The 16,852-nt window shown below is 43.3% G+C and overlaps 1 protein-coding gene across 1 annotated transcript in view; it reads right to left on the bottom strand.

The window, feature by feature from the left end:
• slc30a9 (solute carrier family 30 (zinc transporter), member 9) overlaps positions 1-2,680 on the bottom strand; it is a 40,725-nt gene extending 38,045 nt beyond the window's left edge. Inside the window, 1 exon segment of the mRNA NM_001367999.1 lies at positions 2,571-2,680. Coding sequence (NP_001354928.1) covers positions 2,571-2,664 — 94 coding nt within the window. The 5' untranslated portion in view covers positions 2,665-2,680.
• Positions 2,681-16,852: the final 14,172 nt, after the last annotated feature.

The following is a 16,852-nucleotide window of genomic DNA, read 5'->3' as shown; positions in this document are numbered from 1 at the left end:
GCCCTGCACTGGTAAAACTGGTGTGTTTGCTACAGTAACACTACTATAATTGATATAATAAGCTGCTGTGTAGCCACGGGAGCAGCCATTCAAGCTGAAAAGGCACAGGTTACATAGCAGATAACAGATAAGTTCTGTAGAATACAATAGTGTTTTATCTGTTATCTGCTATGTGCCTGTGCCTTTTCTCCTTTGAATGGCTGCCTCCATGGCTACATAGCAGCTTATTTATATAAATTATAGTAGACTTTCTGAAGTAAACACACAACTTTTACCAGTGCAGGGCAGCAGCACATTATATTTTAGTTACTTTTATACACTTTCATTTTTTGGTGTTACTGTTCCTTTAAGGTAGCATTATTTTCCAATTTACGTTATTCTGAGAAACTGTGGGAGGACCGCAGATAAGCCAGACTGTGGCTGGGACAAAGGAGGGGTTTGTTTATACAGAACTTTATCTCTATTTAAGATAACTATCCTCATTAGGGCTCTGAGTCTTCGCGAGTCTTTTTCGGCGATTTCGGGAAATTGCGCCTTACATGTTCGCCGGTGGGATGGCGGGTCATGGCAACTCGGGGAGATTAGTCGCCCGTGACCAGGGAGATTTGTCGCGGGCGACTAATCTCCCCGTGTGCCAGAGCCCTTAGACTGATGGCCCACGGGGAGATTAGTCGCCTGCGGTTAATCTCTGCTACCATTGGCGACTAACCTCCCCAAAAATGCCTTTCCATTGACAACAAAGTGAATCACTGGTGGAAAGCATATACATTGCTTTGTTTATCCAAAGCCGCGTGAAGTTTCATCCTGCAGGCAACTTCGCATGACTTTGGAAAATGAAGCAATGCATATGACTTTCCACCGGCGATTCACTTTATTATCAGTGGAAAGGCATTTCGGGGTGATTAGCCCCTGTGGTAGCAGAGATTAACCACAGGCTACTAATCTCCCTGCCACTGCCCTTAAATATGTATTGTTTTAAAAAACATTATTAAAGACACATCATAACTACTGTGTTAACAGCAATTTTCCAAAAATACCATAAAGTTTCAAGCACATCTTTACATTTTAGCCAGGATATCCATAGGGAACTGCATAGAATACACATTTCTAGCACAACAGTTCCAGCTTACAGCATACTGGACCCCAACTACAACACAAAATGGGTACATAATCTAAGAGACCAATGTGGATGCAGCAGTAATTTCAGAAGTTGACAAAATATATCATTTCAAAACACTTATATGGCAAGAACCAAAATGGACTGTGCTATTAGTACGGGCATTCTTGCATAATTTTGATCACCATGTCTACAAAAAAAAAATTAATAAGTTTTAAATACTGTAAACCCAATAGGAATGCTTAGCCATCAAATGAATTCATATTTTAGTTACCATCAAGCACATGGCACTGCTTTATTGTTACAGAAAAAAAAAATCAGCATTATTTAGTTAAAATGGAGTGTATGGACTCTGTAAATCTGGTTTTCTGGATATCAGGGGTCTCATACCTGTACAGTCCATTCTGTGTCAGCTAAAAAATGCCATCTGAAATCCTCTTGTGCTATTAACGTTAAAAAACACAGAGCACATGTGGGCACTTTGCATTTAAAAGCTGCAGAATACACATTACTGTGAATGCAAAACAATGGACTTAATGATATCTACAAGGGCTGATTCATATCCAGTAGCGCAGATCTGATTATTTTTAGATCAATCCATTCCAATTTCCGGGAGGTTGGACCAAACCTGTGTTGCTGACTGTACAAATAACACATTTTTTATTTTGTATGTTCAACAATCATGTCAGCCAAAACTAAAAAAAAACCCCACATAGAATACACTGTATATTTGATTATGACTGTACAGTTTTGTTCAGCTGGCTAAAATTTCATTTGGACACAATATGACCTTGCACATAGACATCCTGGGGCATTTACATGTAAATGACAACTCATAACCATTAATCGCTGTAAGGAACACCTAGTACTACATTTTTACCAATACCATTTTAGAGACCAAAGGCTAGGATGCAAATTGAAAAATCCATTTACATAAACAAAGCACTATTATGGATCCAGCAAAGTGGGGGATGAGGAGGAATAGTGAAAAAGATGATAGCAAATCAAGACCTAGTACAGGGGTGTAAAGTTGCCTCTCTCACTTTTGGCTTAGCTCCTAACAGAACTGTGCAAGTTCCCTGTACAATACATGATCAGGGCTGGGTTTAGGTTACAAAGTGCTGATTATCATACAGCCCACCAGGGAGTGCGGTGGAGTTAAAATTACAACACATTTAAAGTTATCCAGGTTTGATATTATTGTGTTACCGATGCCCAACATGCTGCCCTTCAGGACCAGAAGAGGTTTCTGGGAGTTGTAGTTGAAAACAGATGAGGGTTAGTGGCAGACATTTATTATTCCGGCAGCAGCCAGGGCCTAGTCACACCTCTCAGAGAAGGCTCCGGAGCAAACACAGCTGTAGAACAGGTGCATGAAGTTCTAGTTCAGTAACACCGGGAGAGTCACAAGTTGTTATTATTAGCGAGTTCCTTATTGCCCCCGGCTACTCACCGTGGCAGAAGCGCCCACCGCTAGACCTCACCCCGGCACAACGCGAGTACAGCCGGCATAGTGAGGGCCAGCTCCGGGCGTATATCCCGGCCATATTGTGCTTCAGTCGCACCCGGCGACCGCCACTAACCAGCCTATCCCTCTGTTGTGTCTGGGCATCGGTGTGACACGTCAATACAGCGCGACAAGCCGGAGTGGGCCAGCCAATGGGAGTGAAGGAAAGTGCAGGCAAGCCGCCTATTGGCTCTGGGAGATCACCACCACATTAGGGTTTTTAGAGCTTTACAGAAACATAAAATCAGGGTTATGATCTACACAAACTGCCGGGCACAGGGTGGGACTGGCCGGAACTTTAGGTGCGCAGGTGTTTGTACTGTTCAGTTTCCTGAATTATGGAACCATTTAATTACTGGTGGGATGTTCCGGGGCACAGCCATTAGAATGCTGGGTTTCATCCCAGCACTGGCTTATTAGGAAGCAGGTGCAAAGGCACTGTTTGTCTTCTCTCACAGAACGCACCGCTGTTTTTTGCCCTCAGCGAAAAAAAAACCCATTTTTTTTTAATAAAGATGTTGTAATCAATCTGTACCTGTGCCAGCAGCAGCCAATCCTGTTGCCCCCAATCTGCATACCTCCCAACATTTCATTAAGAGAAAGAGGGACAAAAATATATGACGCTGGTAATGCGGCAAAAATGTTTTGGCCACGCCTGCTTTGTGACCACGCCCCACATGCCACACCCACTTTACATGCCCCAGATGTGCCTGTATAATCACTAAATAAAAAGAATAAAGGACATATTAACTTCAAAGGTGCCAGTATGACTACATTAAATTGATAAAGGGCATATTAACCCCAGACATGCCAGTAAAATTACTAAATGAAACTGATAAAAGGCATATCAACTTCAGACATGCCAACAGTTCTGTGCATTTTCCAAAGTTATAAACAGGGCCAATTCCAGTGGTACATAAATCTATGTTATTTCCTTCCATTCTTAATCAGTTGAAAGCAAAACAATATTAATGTACCACTAGAATTTCTTGCCATATTAACAAGGCCTAAGGTTCCCAGACTTATAAGGGCCCCTTTTAAATGTCTGCTAGATTTTATGAACGAGCGATACCTCTGTCTTCCCCTGCGTGCTGTGCTCTGCCAGAGATTCCCAGGAGTGAGAGATATATGTTAGGGGTGGAAAGGTGAAACTGCCCAGCACACAAATAAAGGCAGCAGCCTCTTCTGCCTGATAAAAGACAGAGGCACCCTCAGCCCCTGACCCGGTGAGCAGGAGAGGGATGCGGAGCCAATGCAGATAGTTGACCCTTGCCTGTCACAAATGCTCCTCCCAGGACAATTAAACATCAAGGTAAACCTGTGAGCTTGAGTGTAGCAGGGGAGATTCAAGAGTTAAGGGGGCGGGCTTTATTCCTGGAGCAGAGCAGGCACAGCAATCAAGAGAGCTGAGAAGCGGGACATCTAACAGTGAATCCGGGACAGCGGGAAGTGCCATAAATATCGGGACTGTCCCGCTGAAAGCAGGACAGTTGGGAGCTATGAATCTGTACCTGTGCCAGAAGCAGCCAATCATATTGCCCCCAATCTGTACCTGTGCCAGCAGCAGCCAACCATATTGCCCCCAATCTGTAACTGTGCCAGCAACAGGAAGCAAGAAAAAGATTTTCCAATTGTCCAGCTTTTTCTCTGCTGCCCAGCTGTTTCAATGATGCTTACGTATGGACACGCTGTTGCCTACAGAGCATGCACCACAACAACTTAACAGAAGCGTCGGAAATAAAGTTACCGCAGGGAGCACTATCAAGTGAAAACAAGCGAGAGGGCGTTGAGGAGGTTTATTAAAGCAAAAGCCCATTACCAACAAAAAGGCCAAACAAAAAAATATTTTCCCCTTTTAAGTTGTTAGTGATCTGAGGGAATTCTAACAGAATCAGTCGGGCACTTACCTTGTTGAAAATATGAATAGTAACAGGGAAAGCGATAAGGGCCAAGTCTTATAAGGCTACTCTGTTCTCACTCTGTATGCTCTTCTTGAATTTACCTCCAGAGAAACAAAGTGGTGGAATTAGATATGTCCAATGCTATATATTATTAACATGTATTTATAAAGCGCCAACGTATTCCGTATCTCTGTACAATAAGTGGGTTTCATAAATTGGACATACAGAGTTACATATAAGGCAACCAATAACCAGTACAAGAGGTGAAGAGGGCCCTGAAGAGCTTACAATCTATAAGGAGAGAGGGTTGAGACACAAGGTGTGGGAATGGATCTTTTGAAGGCAGAGAGATTGGGAGAAAGTCTGACAGTTTGTGGGAGCGAATTCCAGTGAAGGGGGGCAGCCCTTGCAAAATCTTGAATGTCAGTAGAGGAGCGTAACAAGCGGGTTGGTTGGTATCTTAGAGAAAAGTTCAGAGATGTAGGGTAGTTTAACAGCGTCTGGTAGGGCTAGTTTGAGGCAATATATATTGTGGCTGGTAGTATTGGTTATCACTCATGAAATACAATGGCAGAATAAATTGAGACTGATAGCTCTAGTTATGGCCCATGATATACAATGGTTGAATAAACTGGGACTGGTAACACTTGTCTGCAGCGAAAGTAAAGAAGTTCAACATATTGTAGGGAGCTATAGGGTTAATATCCCCGTTGATTTAAACCCTACCTTCCTTATTTCAATTGTTACTGAGCAAATGCCCATTTATCTAGTGATTTTTCAAAAATATTGCAAATTGGTAGTGTGGAGTAAAAAGACAAGTTATCCTATTCTGGATTCATCTGAGTCTGTTCTTGAAACTTTTGCTTCTCCTTTAAATTCTTTACATCACCACATTTAGTACATAGTAAATAGTAGCTTTGTCCACATTGTACAATGTGCAGCGATGGCACATGAGGGGTTTTGTCACCCTCTTACACTGGTGACAAAACACCTGAAATGTAGGCATTGCCAGCCATGGTAAGGTAGATTTCCCATGAGAAGACCCGTGAGTCCCATGTGCCATATATTTTCACAAAATATGCTTCTGCCTCAGCCACATTTGCTATAGTTATAATTTCTCTGCCTTGTGTATAAACCATCCCTACTCTATACATTGTAAGACATTATTTTGTTTGTAAACTATACACCATTATGTACAGCGCTGCACAATTGTTGGCACTTCATAAATAAATGTAATAAATATTTTTCAGCGGAACAAAAAAAGCAATCCTGTCACATTCCTATAACTGTAAAAGGAGAAGAAAAGCTACTCAGACATTGTACTGCCAACAGATTAGTCATATTAGATGTAAGCCAGAACACTATATTTTTTATGCAGAATGCTTTACCATATCTGAGTAAACAGCCCTAGAAGCTCCCTCTGTTTGTTTTAGAAGGCAGCAGCCATTTTAGCTTGGTCTGACTTCACTTTCAGGCAGCAGCATTCAGGCAGGGAACATCTCTAAGCTCAGATTACAGCAGAGAGGGGAGAAAGGAGAAATGAGCAAACTGAGTCGTCTCCTGCCCTTCCCTGAAGGATTTCACAGAAAGTCTGACACAGAAAAATCATGGTGATGTTTCTTTTTACTGAGGACTCAGAGCATCAGTTCTGTAAGTATTCATGGCTGTATTTACACAGAATACCATAGAAAAAAGAGAAAAGGATCACACTCCTCTAAAAAACAACCCTTTATTCATAGGAGACTACAATCAAGGGTTTTCCCCCGAAACACATCAGGCTGTCTGCATTCCAGTAGCCACTCATGATTTTAATTTTTGAATAAAGGATTGTTTTTTAGAGAATAAGTGCAGCCCTCTCCCTCTTTTTTCTATGGTATTGTATGAGCGTTGGAGCATCGCATGAATTGAGACAGCACCAATTTCTCTTTTTCCCTTGTTAATTGTGCGCACTTTACAAAGGGAGTCTGTGCAGAGCTATATTTTCTTTTGCTTTTCTAAATGTATTTACAGAGACCTTTATAATAAAGCTTACTTAATTTTTACTTTCCCTTCTCCTTTGAGGAACAAGTGTTTCTAATAAGGCAGCACTGTTCCAAAAAGGACCTTCTGAATAAGTACAATGAATATAAAAAGTCTACACCCCCAGCAGAATGGCAGGTTTTTTTAATAAAAAAAAAACGAAATAAATCTTGTCAGAACTTATTCCACCTTTATTGCAAAATAGCAGTCTAGTCAAAGAAGTCAAAGACAAAATAGACATAGTTTTGTGAAAAAAAGAAGAAAAAATAAAGTATCTAGTGGGATTAAATCTGAAACAACTAGACGTTTTGTACTAGAAATACTGTATATCATGACCTGGATGAATAAGAATCTTCATGGAGAAAAGAAATCATACAAAAACCTGGCTACAGTAGTGTGCATATCACCTTAACTAATACTTGGTTAAAGCACCGTTTGATTTTATTATAGCACTTGGTCTTTTTGAGTAAAAGTCTATTAGTTTGCCACATGTGGCAATTCCAGATTTGTCAAATTGTGAGGGCATCTCCAGGGCACAGTTCTCTTCAAGTCACCCCACAGATATTCAATCGAAATAAGGTCTGAGCTCTGGCTGGCCAATTTCAGAGCCATTGCTTTGTTGGTTTGAATGTATGCTTTGGGTCTTTGTCATGTTGAAAGGTGAAGTTCTTTTTCATCTTCTGCTTCCTAGCAGATGCTTGAAGGTTTTGTGACAAAATTGACTGATACTTGGAGCTTTTCAAGATTCCATCCACTTTGATTAAAGCACTGGTTCCAGCTGGTGAAAAGCAGCCCTAAAGGGGCATGATACTGCCCCCCCCCCCCCCCAATGATTCACTGTTGATATGGCGTTATAGTGATGATGTGCTGTGTTACATTTGCACTAAACATACCCTTTGGGATTATGGCCAAATAGTTGAACCTTGGACTCATCATATCATTTTTGGTTGTGGGAGACTGGGTATACCCTTTTGCAAAGTTATCTGGTCTTGGATGTAAAGGCTTACTCACTAGCAGAGGTAAAAACTTGTGCATGGAACTCTATGGGGGTAAGTACTTATGCAAGCACTTGGGGTTGTATGAATTGCATGTATGGGAAACTAAGTCAAATAAGGCTTCTTATTCTAGATGAACTCAAATGTATTTTAACACAAGAATAAACAGAAGCAATACTTAAATTATCTGAGTCTGTAAATATAATACTATACTTCGTAACCTAGATTTCATGAAGCATGGGGTGTAATTAGCCTTTAATCCACTAGATGGTAGTGTAGAAGTCTACATTAGACGTACTATAAGCCTTATTCTAACTATTAAAGGAACAGTTCAGTGTAAAAATAAAACTGGGTAAATAGATAGGCTGTGTGAAATAAAAAATATTTCTAATATAGCTAGTTAGGCAAAAATGTAATCTATAAAGGGTGGAGTGAGTGGATTTTTAACATAATAGCCAGAACACTACTTCTTCCTGTCAGCTCTCTAACCTCTTTGTTAGTCTAGTGACTTTAGGGGGCCAAATAGGACATAACTGATCAGTTAGTTTGTGAGCACGCAGGTCAGATTCAAAAGCAAACTAACTGAACAGTTATGTCCCTTATGCCCCCCCCAAGTTACTGATTGGTTGCTGACTGCTAACAGGCTAGAGAGCTGAAAGGAAGGCAGTAAGGAAGTAGTGTTATGGCTATTATGTTAGACATCTTGTAACAATACCTGGTGGTCTAGTGGGGCGACGGGGACGCCCGCCGCCTCCTCCGGTGCGGGGACGCCCGCCGATGCCTTCTAGGCGCGCGCGCGCACCTCGCTCTGCTGTTTATGCGCATGCGCGCTCCTGATGCGTGCGCATGCGCACTGGCGTCCGTCGCCGGCGCGCGCATGACGTCATTTCGGCGCCAAAATTCAAATATTTAAAGCGCTCACTGAATGGAAACTATTGCCCAACGTAGGTTTACCTCTGGTTACTTCCTGGGTGCGATTATCCTGCTGTTCTGCTGTGTTCTTGACCTTGCCTGTTCCTGACCTCTCTTGCCTGCTGCCTGTATTGACCTTTTGCCTGTGTTTGACCCTCCTTGTCTGCTGCCTGAACCGACCTCTGCCTGTCTGACTATTCTCTTGGATTCTGATTTTGTACTGCGCTGCTTGATCGTTGCTGACTCCGGCCTCCCCTGACCACTCTGAAGTGTTCCCCATCTACCTGTCATATGATTGGTTCCCGTGCTTGCTCAGAACTCTCTCCTTGGGTCTCTCACAATAAGACCTGGCGGCATCCGAGTAGCGAAGGGCTCCTCCCGACGTGAAAGGCGGCGGTTATAGGCAGAAGCGTGAGCCGAGACCGGACCCTTGGAGCCTGTTCTGAGTTTTGGGATACTGACCGTGACATTACGTTGGGCCCTTTAAAGACATGGATGCTGAAGGAGCTGCTGCGTCACCTCCCTCCGCTGAGGCTATCCGGGCAAATCTCCTCCAGCGTCTAGGGGAACAAGAAGCCCAGCAAGATCAGATCATCCAATGGCTCCAGAGACTATCGGTAAGATTGGATGCGCTCCAACAGCCTGCCGCTGCTACTCCTGTTTCTCCTCCAGGAGGCAGTCACACTGCTCCGGGAATGTATGTAGTGGAACCTAAGGTTCCGTTCCCTGAAAAGTTTTCGGGAGAACGCAGTAAATTTTTTGCTTTTCAGGAAGCTTGTAAATTGTATTTTAGTTTCCTCCCTCGTTCTTTTCCTACTGAGGACCTAAAGGTTAATTTTGTTATGACCCTTCTTCTAGGGGATCCTCAGTTGTGGGCATTTTCTTTACTTCCCTCTGACCCAGCCCGCTCATCCCTTGATTCCTTTTTTAGGGCTATGGCAATAATCTATGATGACCCTGATCGTTCTGCCTCTGCTGACTCTGCGATTCGTAACCTCAGACAGGGTAAACGACGGGTCGAGGATTATTGTACCGAATTCCGCCGTTGGGCGGTAGAAACAGGGTGGAATGATACTGCCCTACGAAGTCAGTTTAGAGTCGGGCTATCTGACGCTGTAAAAGACAGCCTGGTCAATTTTCCCACATCTCCCTCACTAGACTCCCTGATGCACCTAGCCATACAGATTGATAGGAGGCACAGAGAGAGACGCCAGGAGAGACTTCCTGCAGCGGCCCCACAAACCTTTTCTCCTGAGTATGTATTCAAACCCGAGCAGACTTCTGCTAGGGCCTCAGAGGAACCCATGCAGTTGGGTTCTACCCGCTTATCTGCTGAGGAAAAGGGTCGTAGACGGGCTAATGGCTTGTGTTTGTACTGTGGGGAAAGAGGTCATTTTCGTAGCACTTGACCCAAAAGGCCGGAAAACGACAGAGCCTAAGCAGATCTGGGGAGTTCTGCTTAGGTAATGTTATTCCTACTCCCCAACAAAGTTCTTCTAAAGTTATGATTCCGGTCCTTTTGGGGTGGGATACGAACACTTTGGAGAGTTTGGCTTTCATTGATTCTGGGGCGGAAGGGAACTTCTTAGATGTTAACTTTGCCCATAAGCATGCTATACCCACACTTCCTCTAGTCCCTTCGGTTAAGTTAATCGCTATAGATGGTACTTCCCTAGGTCGCGGGGTTATTTCTTTAAAGTCTGTAAGTTGCACCCTGTCTATAACTTCTCTCCATGTGGAACACATTTCTTTTTTTATCATTGATTGCCCGCATACTCCGGTGATCTTAGGTCTCCCTTGGCTGCGGAAGCACAGTCCCCAAATTGATTGGGTAAATAACAGGATACTTCACTGGGGAACTGACTGTCAGAGCTTATGCAAGAAACCTGTCCAAGTTGTGGCCGCCACCTCTTTACAGGGACTACCATCTCCTTATTCCCCGTTTGCAGACGTCTTTTCTAAAAAGGCAGCTGAAGCACTTCCCCCACACAGACCTTACGACTGTGCCATAGAGTTAATCCCCGGTTCTTCTCCTCCTAGAGGTAGGACTTATCCCTTATCTCTCCCAGAGACCCAGGCTATGGAAGAATATATTAAGGAAAATCTGGAGAGAGGTTTTATTAGGCCTTCTACCTCTCCAGCGGGAGCTGGTTTCTTCTTTGTGGAGAAGAAAGATGGGGGTCTCCGGCCGTGTATTGACTACAGGGGTTTAAACAAAATCACGGTCAAAAACCGTTATCCCCTTCCCCTGATCTCCGAGCTCTTTGATAGAGTTAAGGGAGCTACTATTTTCTCCAAGCTAGACCTAAGAGGCGCGTATAATTTAATACGAATCCGGGAAGGGGATGAGTGGAAAACAGCCTTTAATACCCGCGATGGGCATTATGAGTATCTGGTGATGCCCTTCGGGCTATGTAATGCTCCTGCTGTTTTCCAAGAGTTGGTAAATGATATATTTCGTGATCTTTTAGGTCGCTCTGTAGTAGTTTACCTTGACGATATTTTGATTTATTCTAATAGTCTGTCTGATCACCGTGTTCATGTTCAGGAGGTCTTACTTAGATTAAGGCAAAATCATTTGTATGCTAAGCTGGAGAAGTGCATCTTTGAAGTCTCCTCGGTTCACTTCCTTGGGTTTATTATTTCCCATAAGGGTCTAGAAATGGACCCGGCCAAGGTTCAGGCTATCCTAAAGTGGGTACAACCCTTGTCTCTGCGGGCCATACAAAGGTTTTTGGGTTTCGCCAATTATTACAGACAATTTATTAATGGCTATTCTACGTTAGTGGCTCCAATTACTGCTCTCACTAAAAAGGGAGTTGACCCAAGTATTTGGTCAGTAGAGGCCCTTACTGCCTTCAAAAAGCTAAAAGAAGCTTTTATTTCTGCCTCTGTACTCTTGCACCCTGATTCGGCTCTCCCTTTTCTAGTGGAAGTAGATGCTTCTGAGGTTGGGGCTGGGGCGATCCTGTCCCAACGTCACCCTGTAACCAATAAAGTTCACCCATGTGGTTTCTTTTCCAAAAAATTTTCTCCCACCGAGATGAATTATGATATTGGTAACAGGGAATTACTGGCCATAAAACTAGCATTCACAGAGTGGAGACACCTTTTGGAAGGAGCAAAACATGTAGTTACAGTAATCACAGACCACAAGAACCTCTTATATATTGAATCCGCTAAGCGGTTAAATCCTAGACAAGCTAGGTGGGCATTATTCTTTTCTCGTTTTAATTTTATTATAACCTATAGACCTGGCGAAAAGAATGTTAAAGCTGATGCATTGTCTAGAAGTTTTGATTCCAATCCACAGGAGAAGTGTCAACCTGATTCTATTGTTCCTAAAGAGTTAATTGTAGCAGCCCTAAGTCCAAATTTAATGTCTTCTTTGTCTAAGGTCCAGGACAACTCTCCTCCCAACCTACCCCCGGGGAAGTTGTTTGTTCCAGAAAACCTCCGTGAGGCGGTTTTTTTAGAAGCCCACGATTCTAAGTTGGCTGGGCATCCTGGGCGCTATAAAACTTGTTCTCTTTTGTCCCGCACCCTTTGGTGGCCAACTTTAAGAAAAGATGTTAATAATTATGTTGATACCTGTCCAATTTGTCAACGCTCTAAACCCTCCAGGTCTTTGCCCCAGGGTCTGCTACAATCTCTGCCAATTCCCGAAAGGCCGTGGACTCACATTTCCATGGACTTCATTGTAGACTTGCCTCCTTCCAAGGGGAATTCTGTCATATGGGTGGTTGTGGACCGCTTTAGTAAAATGTCTCATTTTATTCCCCTCCCCGCCCTCCCATCTGCAAAATCTCTTGCAGAACGTTTTCTGACTGATATTTTTAGGCTCCATGGTGCCCCTCAGAACATTGTCTCTGATAGAGGAGTTCAATTTGTTTCAAAATTTTGGCGGGCCTTCTGTTCTCTGATGGGTACAGATTTGTCCTTCTCTTCTGCTTATCATCCACAGACCAATGGACAGACGGAAAGGACAAATCAGTCTCTGGAGCAGTACCTCAGGTGTTATATCTCCAGTAACCAATCTCTTTGGGCTGAGTTTCTTCCTTGGGCGGAGTTCGCATTCAATAATTCTACTCACTCATCCACTGGAGAGTCTCCATTTTTTGTGGTCTTTGGGTATCATCCCAGAGTGTTCTCTTTCTCAACCACATCTTCTGATGTGCCTGCGGTGGATTCCTTGGTCAATCAGTTCTCCAGCATTTGGCAAAGAGTCCAAGAGTCATTATCCACCGCAGTAGCCATTCAAAAGAAAGCCTTCGATAAACATCATAAAGCATCGCCAGAATATCAGGTTGGTGATAAAGTTTGGCTTTCTTCCAGAAATGTCCCTCTGAAGGTTTCTTCTTCTAAATTCGCACCCAAATATATTGGTCCCTTTTCTGTGTCTGAAGTTATTAACCCCAATACGGTCCGATTAGAGCTCCCTCCTGAACTCAAAATTTCTAATTCCTTCCATGTCTCTTTATTAAAACCTGCTAGAGTGGTTCGGCAGAGGTCTCCTCCTCCTCCCGTTTCTGTTGAGGGACAGGCCGAGTATGCGATACAAAGGTTAGTGGACTCCCGCCTCTCTAGGGGTAGGCTACAATACCTGGTATATTGGAAAGGTTATGGCCCCGAAGAGAGGTCGTGGGTTCCAGCCTCTGATGTTCGAGCAGATCGTCTTGTTCGACAATTCCACGTCAGATTCCCTGATAAGCCTAGGGGTCCGGTGGCCCCCTCTGGAGGGGGGGGTAATGTAACAATACCTGGTGGTCTAGTGGGGCGACGGGGACGCCCGCCGCCTCCTCCGGTGCGGGGACGCCCGCCGATGCCTTCTAGGCGCGCGCGCGCGCCTCGCTCTGCTGTTTATGCGCATGCGCGCTCCTGATGCGCGCGCATGCGCACTGGCGTCCGTCGCCGGCGCGCGCATGACGTCATTTCGGCGCCAAAATTCAAATATTTAAAGCGCTCACTGAATGGAAACTATTGCCCAACGTAGGTTTACCTCTGGTTACTTCCTGGGTGCGATTATCCTGCTGTTCTGCTGTGTTCTTGACCTTGCCTGTTCCTGACCTCTCTTGCCTGCTGCCTGTATTGACCTTTTGCCTGTGTTTGACCCTCCTTGTCTGCTGCCTGAACCGACCTCTGCCTGTCTGACTATTCTCTTGGATTCTGATTTTGTACTGCGCTGCTTGATCGTTGCTGACTCCGGCCTCCCCTGACCACTCTGAAGTGTTCCCCATCTACCTGTCATACGATTGGTTCCCGTGCTTGCTCAGAACTCTCTCCTTGGGTCTCTCACAATAAGACCTGGCGGCATCCGAGTAGCGAAGGGCTCCTCCCGACGTGAAAGGCGGCGGTTATAGGCAGAAGCGTGAGCCAAGACCGGACCCTTGGAGCCTGTTCTGAGTTTTGGGATACTGACCGTGACACATCTATTCATTCCAGCCTTTATAGTTTTCATATCGAAAACATTTTTTTTTCCACAATTATGGAATAGAGGTGAGAACATTTACTCAAGACCATGCACTTGTCATTTGGCCACAGGCTGCCATTGCTACAGCAGCGTTCAAACTGCTGAACTCCATCTTCCTCAGACCTGCCCTTAGCCGCAACCATATTTGAAGATTCTTATTTGGCAAATGATCAAGACAATGCAACATTGAGCAAGTGCATTGAATTTGAGGATTTTTGCCAAATCATTTGCTTCTGGATTAGGATCAGGAGCTGCTGTATTGTGTTATGGGCACTGCTGCTGAGGCTATTGCATATGCATGGCTTAATGGAAACATTGTCTACCAGTGTTATCATATTCATTAGAAAAAATTTAAAGAAATTATTTTTATAGACACAAAAGCAAGTTAATATTTTCTTAAGATTTAATGCAGCCATTCTCCACTGGACAAAAGATGAATGCTAACATGTATAACAGTATCCTAATCTGCATTAAAATACATCTGATTGCAAATTAAATTTGACATTAAGGCACAGAGCAGTAAATATTACACTGACACCTTGTGGCCATTTAAATAAAATGCCATTTAGAACTACTAAGGGCTAGAACCACAAATCCAGGAGCATGGGCAGGGCCAATTTTGAGCTGGACATTACATTCACAGCAACAGAGGAATTCCAACTGCCAATCACATATTGCCTGTCCCACCTCTATGCCTTAGGCATAAAGGTGGGGCTGGCAGTTACTTTCACTTTCAATTCAGAACTTCGTAGATGTTGCTGCCCTCCTCACATTCCCCCTCTCTTCTCACAATCTAATTTTATTTTAACCAGTGCATGGACATGGGTATCAGGCCCTCCATACTGGCACAGAAATAAGATTTTGACAGGATACAAAGCTTGCCTTAATAACAGTGTCCACAAAATGGTGCCTGCCTGCTTACTGCAATTGTGAATTCCAAGGCGGAAGAAAATAAGATTAAACTAATTTATATGGTGTAAGTAAAGTTTATTTTGCTTGAAAACCACAATTAAAAACAATCTGGAATTATTTCTTAGGGTGACAGGTCCCCTTTAAAATGAATCAGGAGAGAAGCAAAGGAAGACAAATGTGTTTAGAAACTGAGCAAGTTGGATATCCCCTTTACCTGTACTGGCAGAAAACACCAAATATTTAGGAGGGCATTTATTAACATTCAGATTTTCGTGGTTTTAGAGTTTTGTGAAACCACAACTAAACTCATTTCCACAAATGCCATTTAGCACAAAAACAAAACCGCAGTAAATACACGAAAACTACGACTTTTATATATTGGCGCACAAATGGCAGCATAAAATAACCCCTAAAAACTCTAAAGCTACAAAGCAAAGAAATATTTTACAGTTGTAAAAAGGACATCTGCTATTGACTTCTACATGATCCCTGTCGCCGCTCCCCCGGCCACTGGCGTCCCTCCCCTTTGGGGTTGTGGGGGATGCGACGGTGTCACCTGGGGGGTGCAGGTCCCCTGTGGGCCCTGCACCCCCTAGTCCGACCCTGGTTAGATGGTGTATTTTTGCTTTCAGATTTGTTGCGGGTTTTGTCCCATAATAAATCATGAAAATATCACGCTTTTTTCTGCAACAAAATTGTATTTTCATCCACAAAAACACAAATAGTGAAAAAAAAAATTGTGCATTAGTAAATGCACCCCCTTAATGTGGTTATTTTGTATTTGCTATGATTACTTGCTTTACTGTAAAATGTTTTTTAGCCTTATAAATGTAGAGCAAACTAAACACTCAGCTAGGATCCATCAACCAAAGTTACAGCTAGACTGCATGCTAAAATTGAAGTAGCACAGGACTGGCAATCTGTGGATTCTGGAAAATGCCAGAGGGGCTGCTGTAAGATGCCATAGACAGTCACTATATAGTGGGCTGCTGGGGGGTGTTGGGCCTCTGTGTACTTGAAATGCCAGGGCCTATTTTGAATCTCTGTCCAGACCTGAAGTAGCAGTTAAGAGGTTAATGTACAAGGAAGCTGAAGACATGTAAAAATTAGTGCAACATTTTATGCCTGACTTTGGCAAAATGTACATTACATATGTGGATGTATAACGTACCACCCCATGTTAAATGTGATTTTGAAGGCATTATGTGCAATTGAAGCCTTGTATTTATGTTTCAGTACAGAAACAGCAACTAATTCTATGTCATTAAGGAGATAATGGTCCATTTGCTAGCAGTATTAAGGGCAGCTAAACATGGGACAATTGCTGTGTTATGCATTGAGGGAGGTAGGCAGGAGTCCTGTCAGGGGCCAGGTTCGATTGTGTGCCCCGACATGGCCACCCACACCATGAGAAAGGGATGAGTTTGAACCATTTTATTACACCGCCTAATACAAACACAATGGCTAGATCATTTCAATATGTCATTAAATCACCTTTATTCAAAACTATTCTAATTTACTGAATATTACACGTTTATGTTATGTTTCCAGGCATAAATGTTCCTTTTTGATTATACTGACCCTTTTATATATACACTTGCTGAGCATGTCAAAATGATAACTTCATAGGGCCAGGGAATTGTTCCTTGTCTCGCGAGATTGCTCAATACCATACACAGCCTGAAACTTGTTAAAGGAAGAAAAAATGTACTTTATTAGTAGTATTTTGAGCACTAAGGGCCGCCCTTGGGATTATACGATTCACAGTGCACACAAACAAACCAAGAGTATGCATACATGTTAGGCCCCATCAGCCAATGAATGGATAAAGTTCTGTCTTTTAATCCCACACTACTTCCGGTTACAGTTAGAGTTGCATTATTTCCTGTCAGGTGATCTCTACAGGACGCACGCAGAACATCACAAAATGGTGGCTCAAGGTAAAAGAAGTAAAATGGCAATATTTACTGATATATATATAATCCAGTTTGGCAAGTTAGGCCACCTAATATGATATAA

Source organism: Xenopus tropicalis, chromosome 1 (genome assembly GCF_000004195.4).
Source record: "Xenopus tropicalis strain Nigerian chromosome 1, UCB_Xtro_10.0, whole genome shotgun sequence".
NCBI classification, from domain to species: domain Eukaryota; kingdom Metazoa; phylum Chordata; class Amphibia; order Anura; family Pipidae; genus Xenopus; species Xenopus tropicalis.
This window is presented reverse-complemented; position numbering and strand designations above follow the sequence as displayed.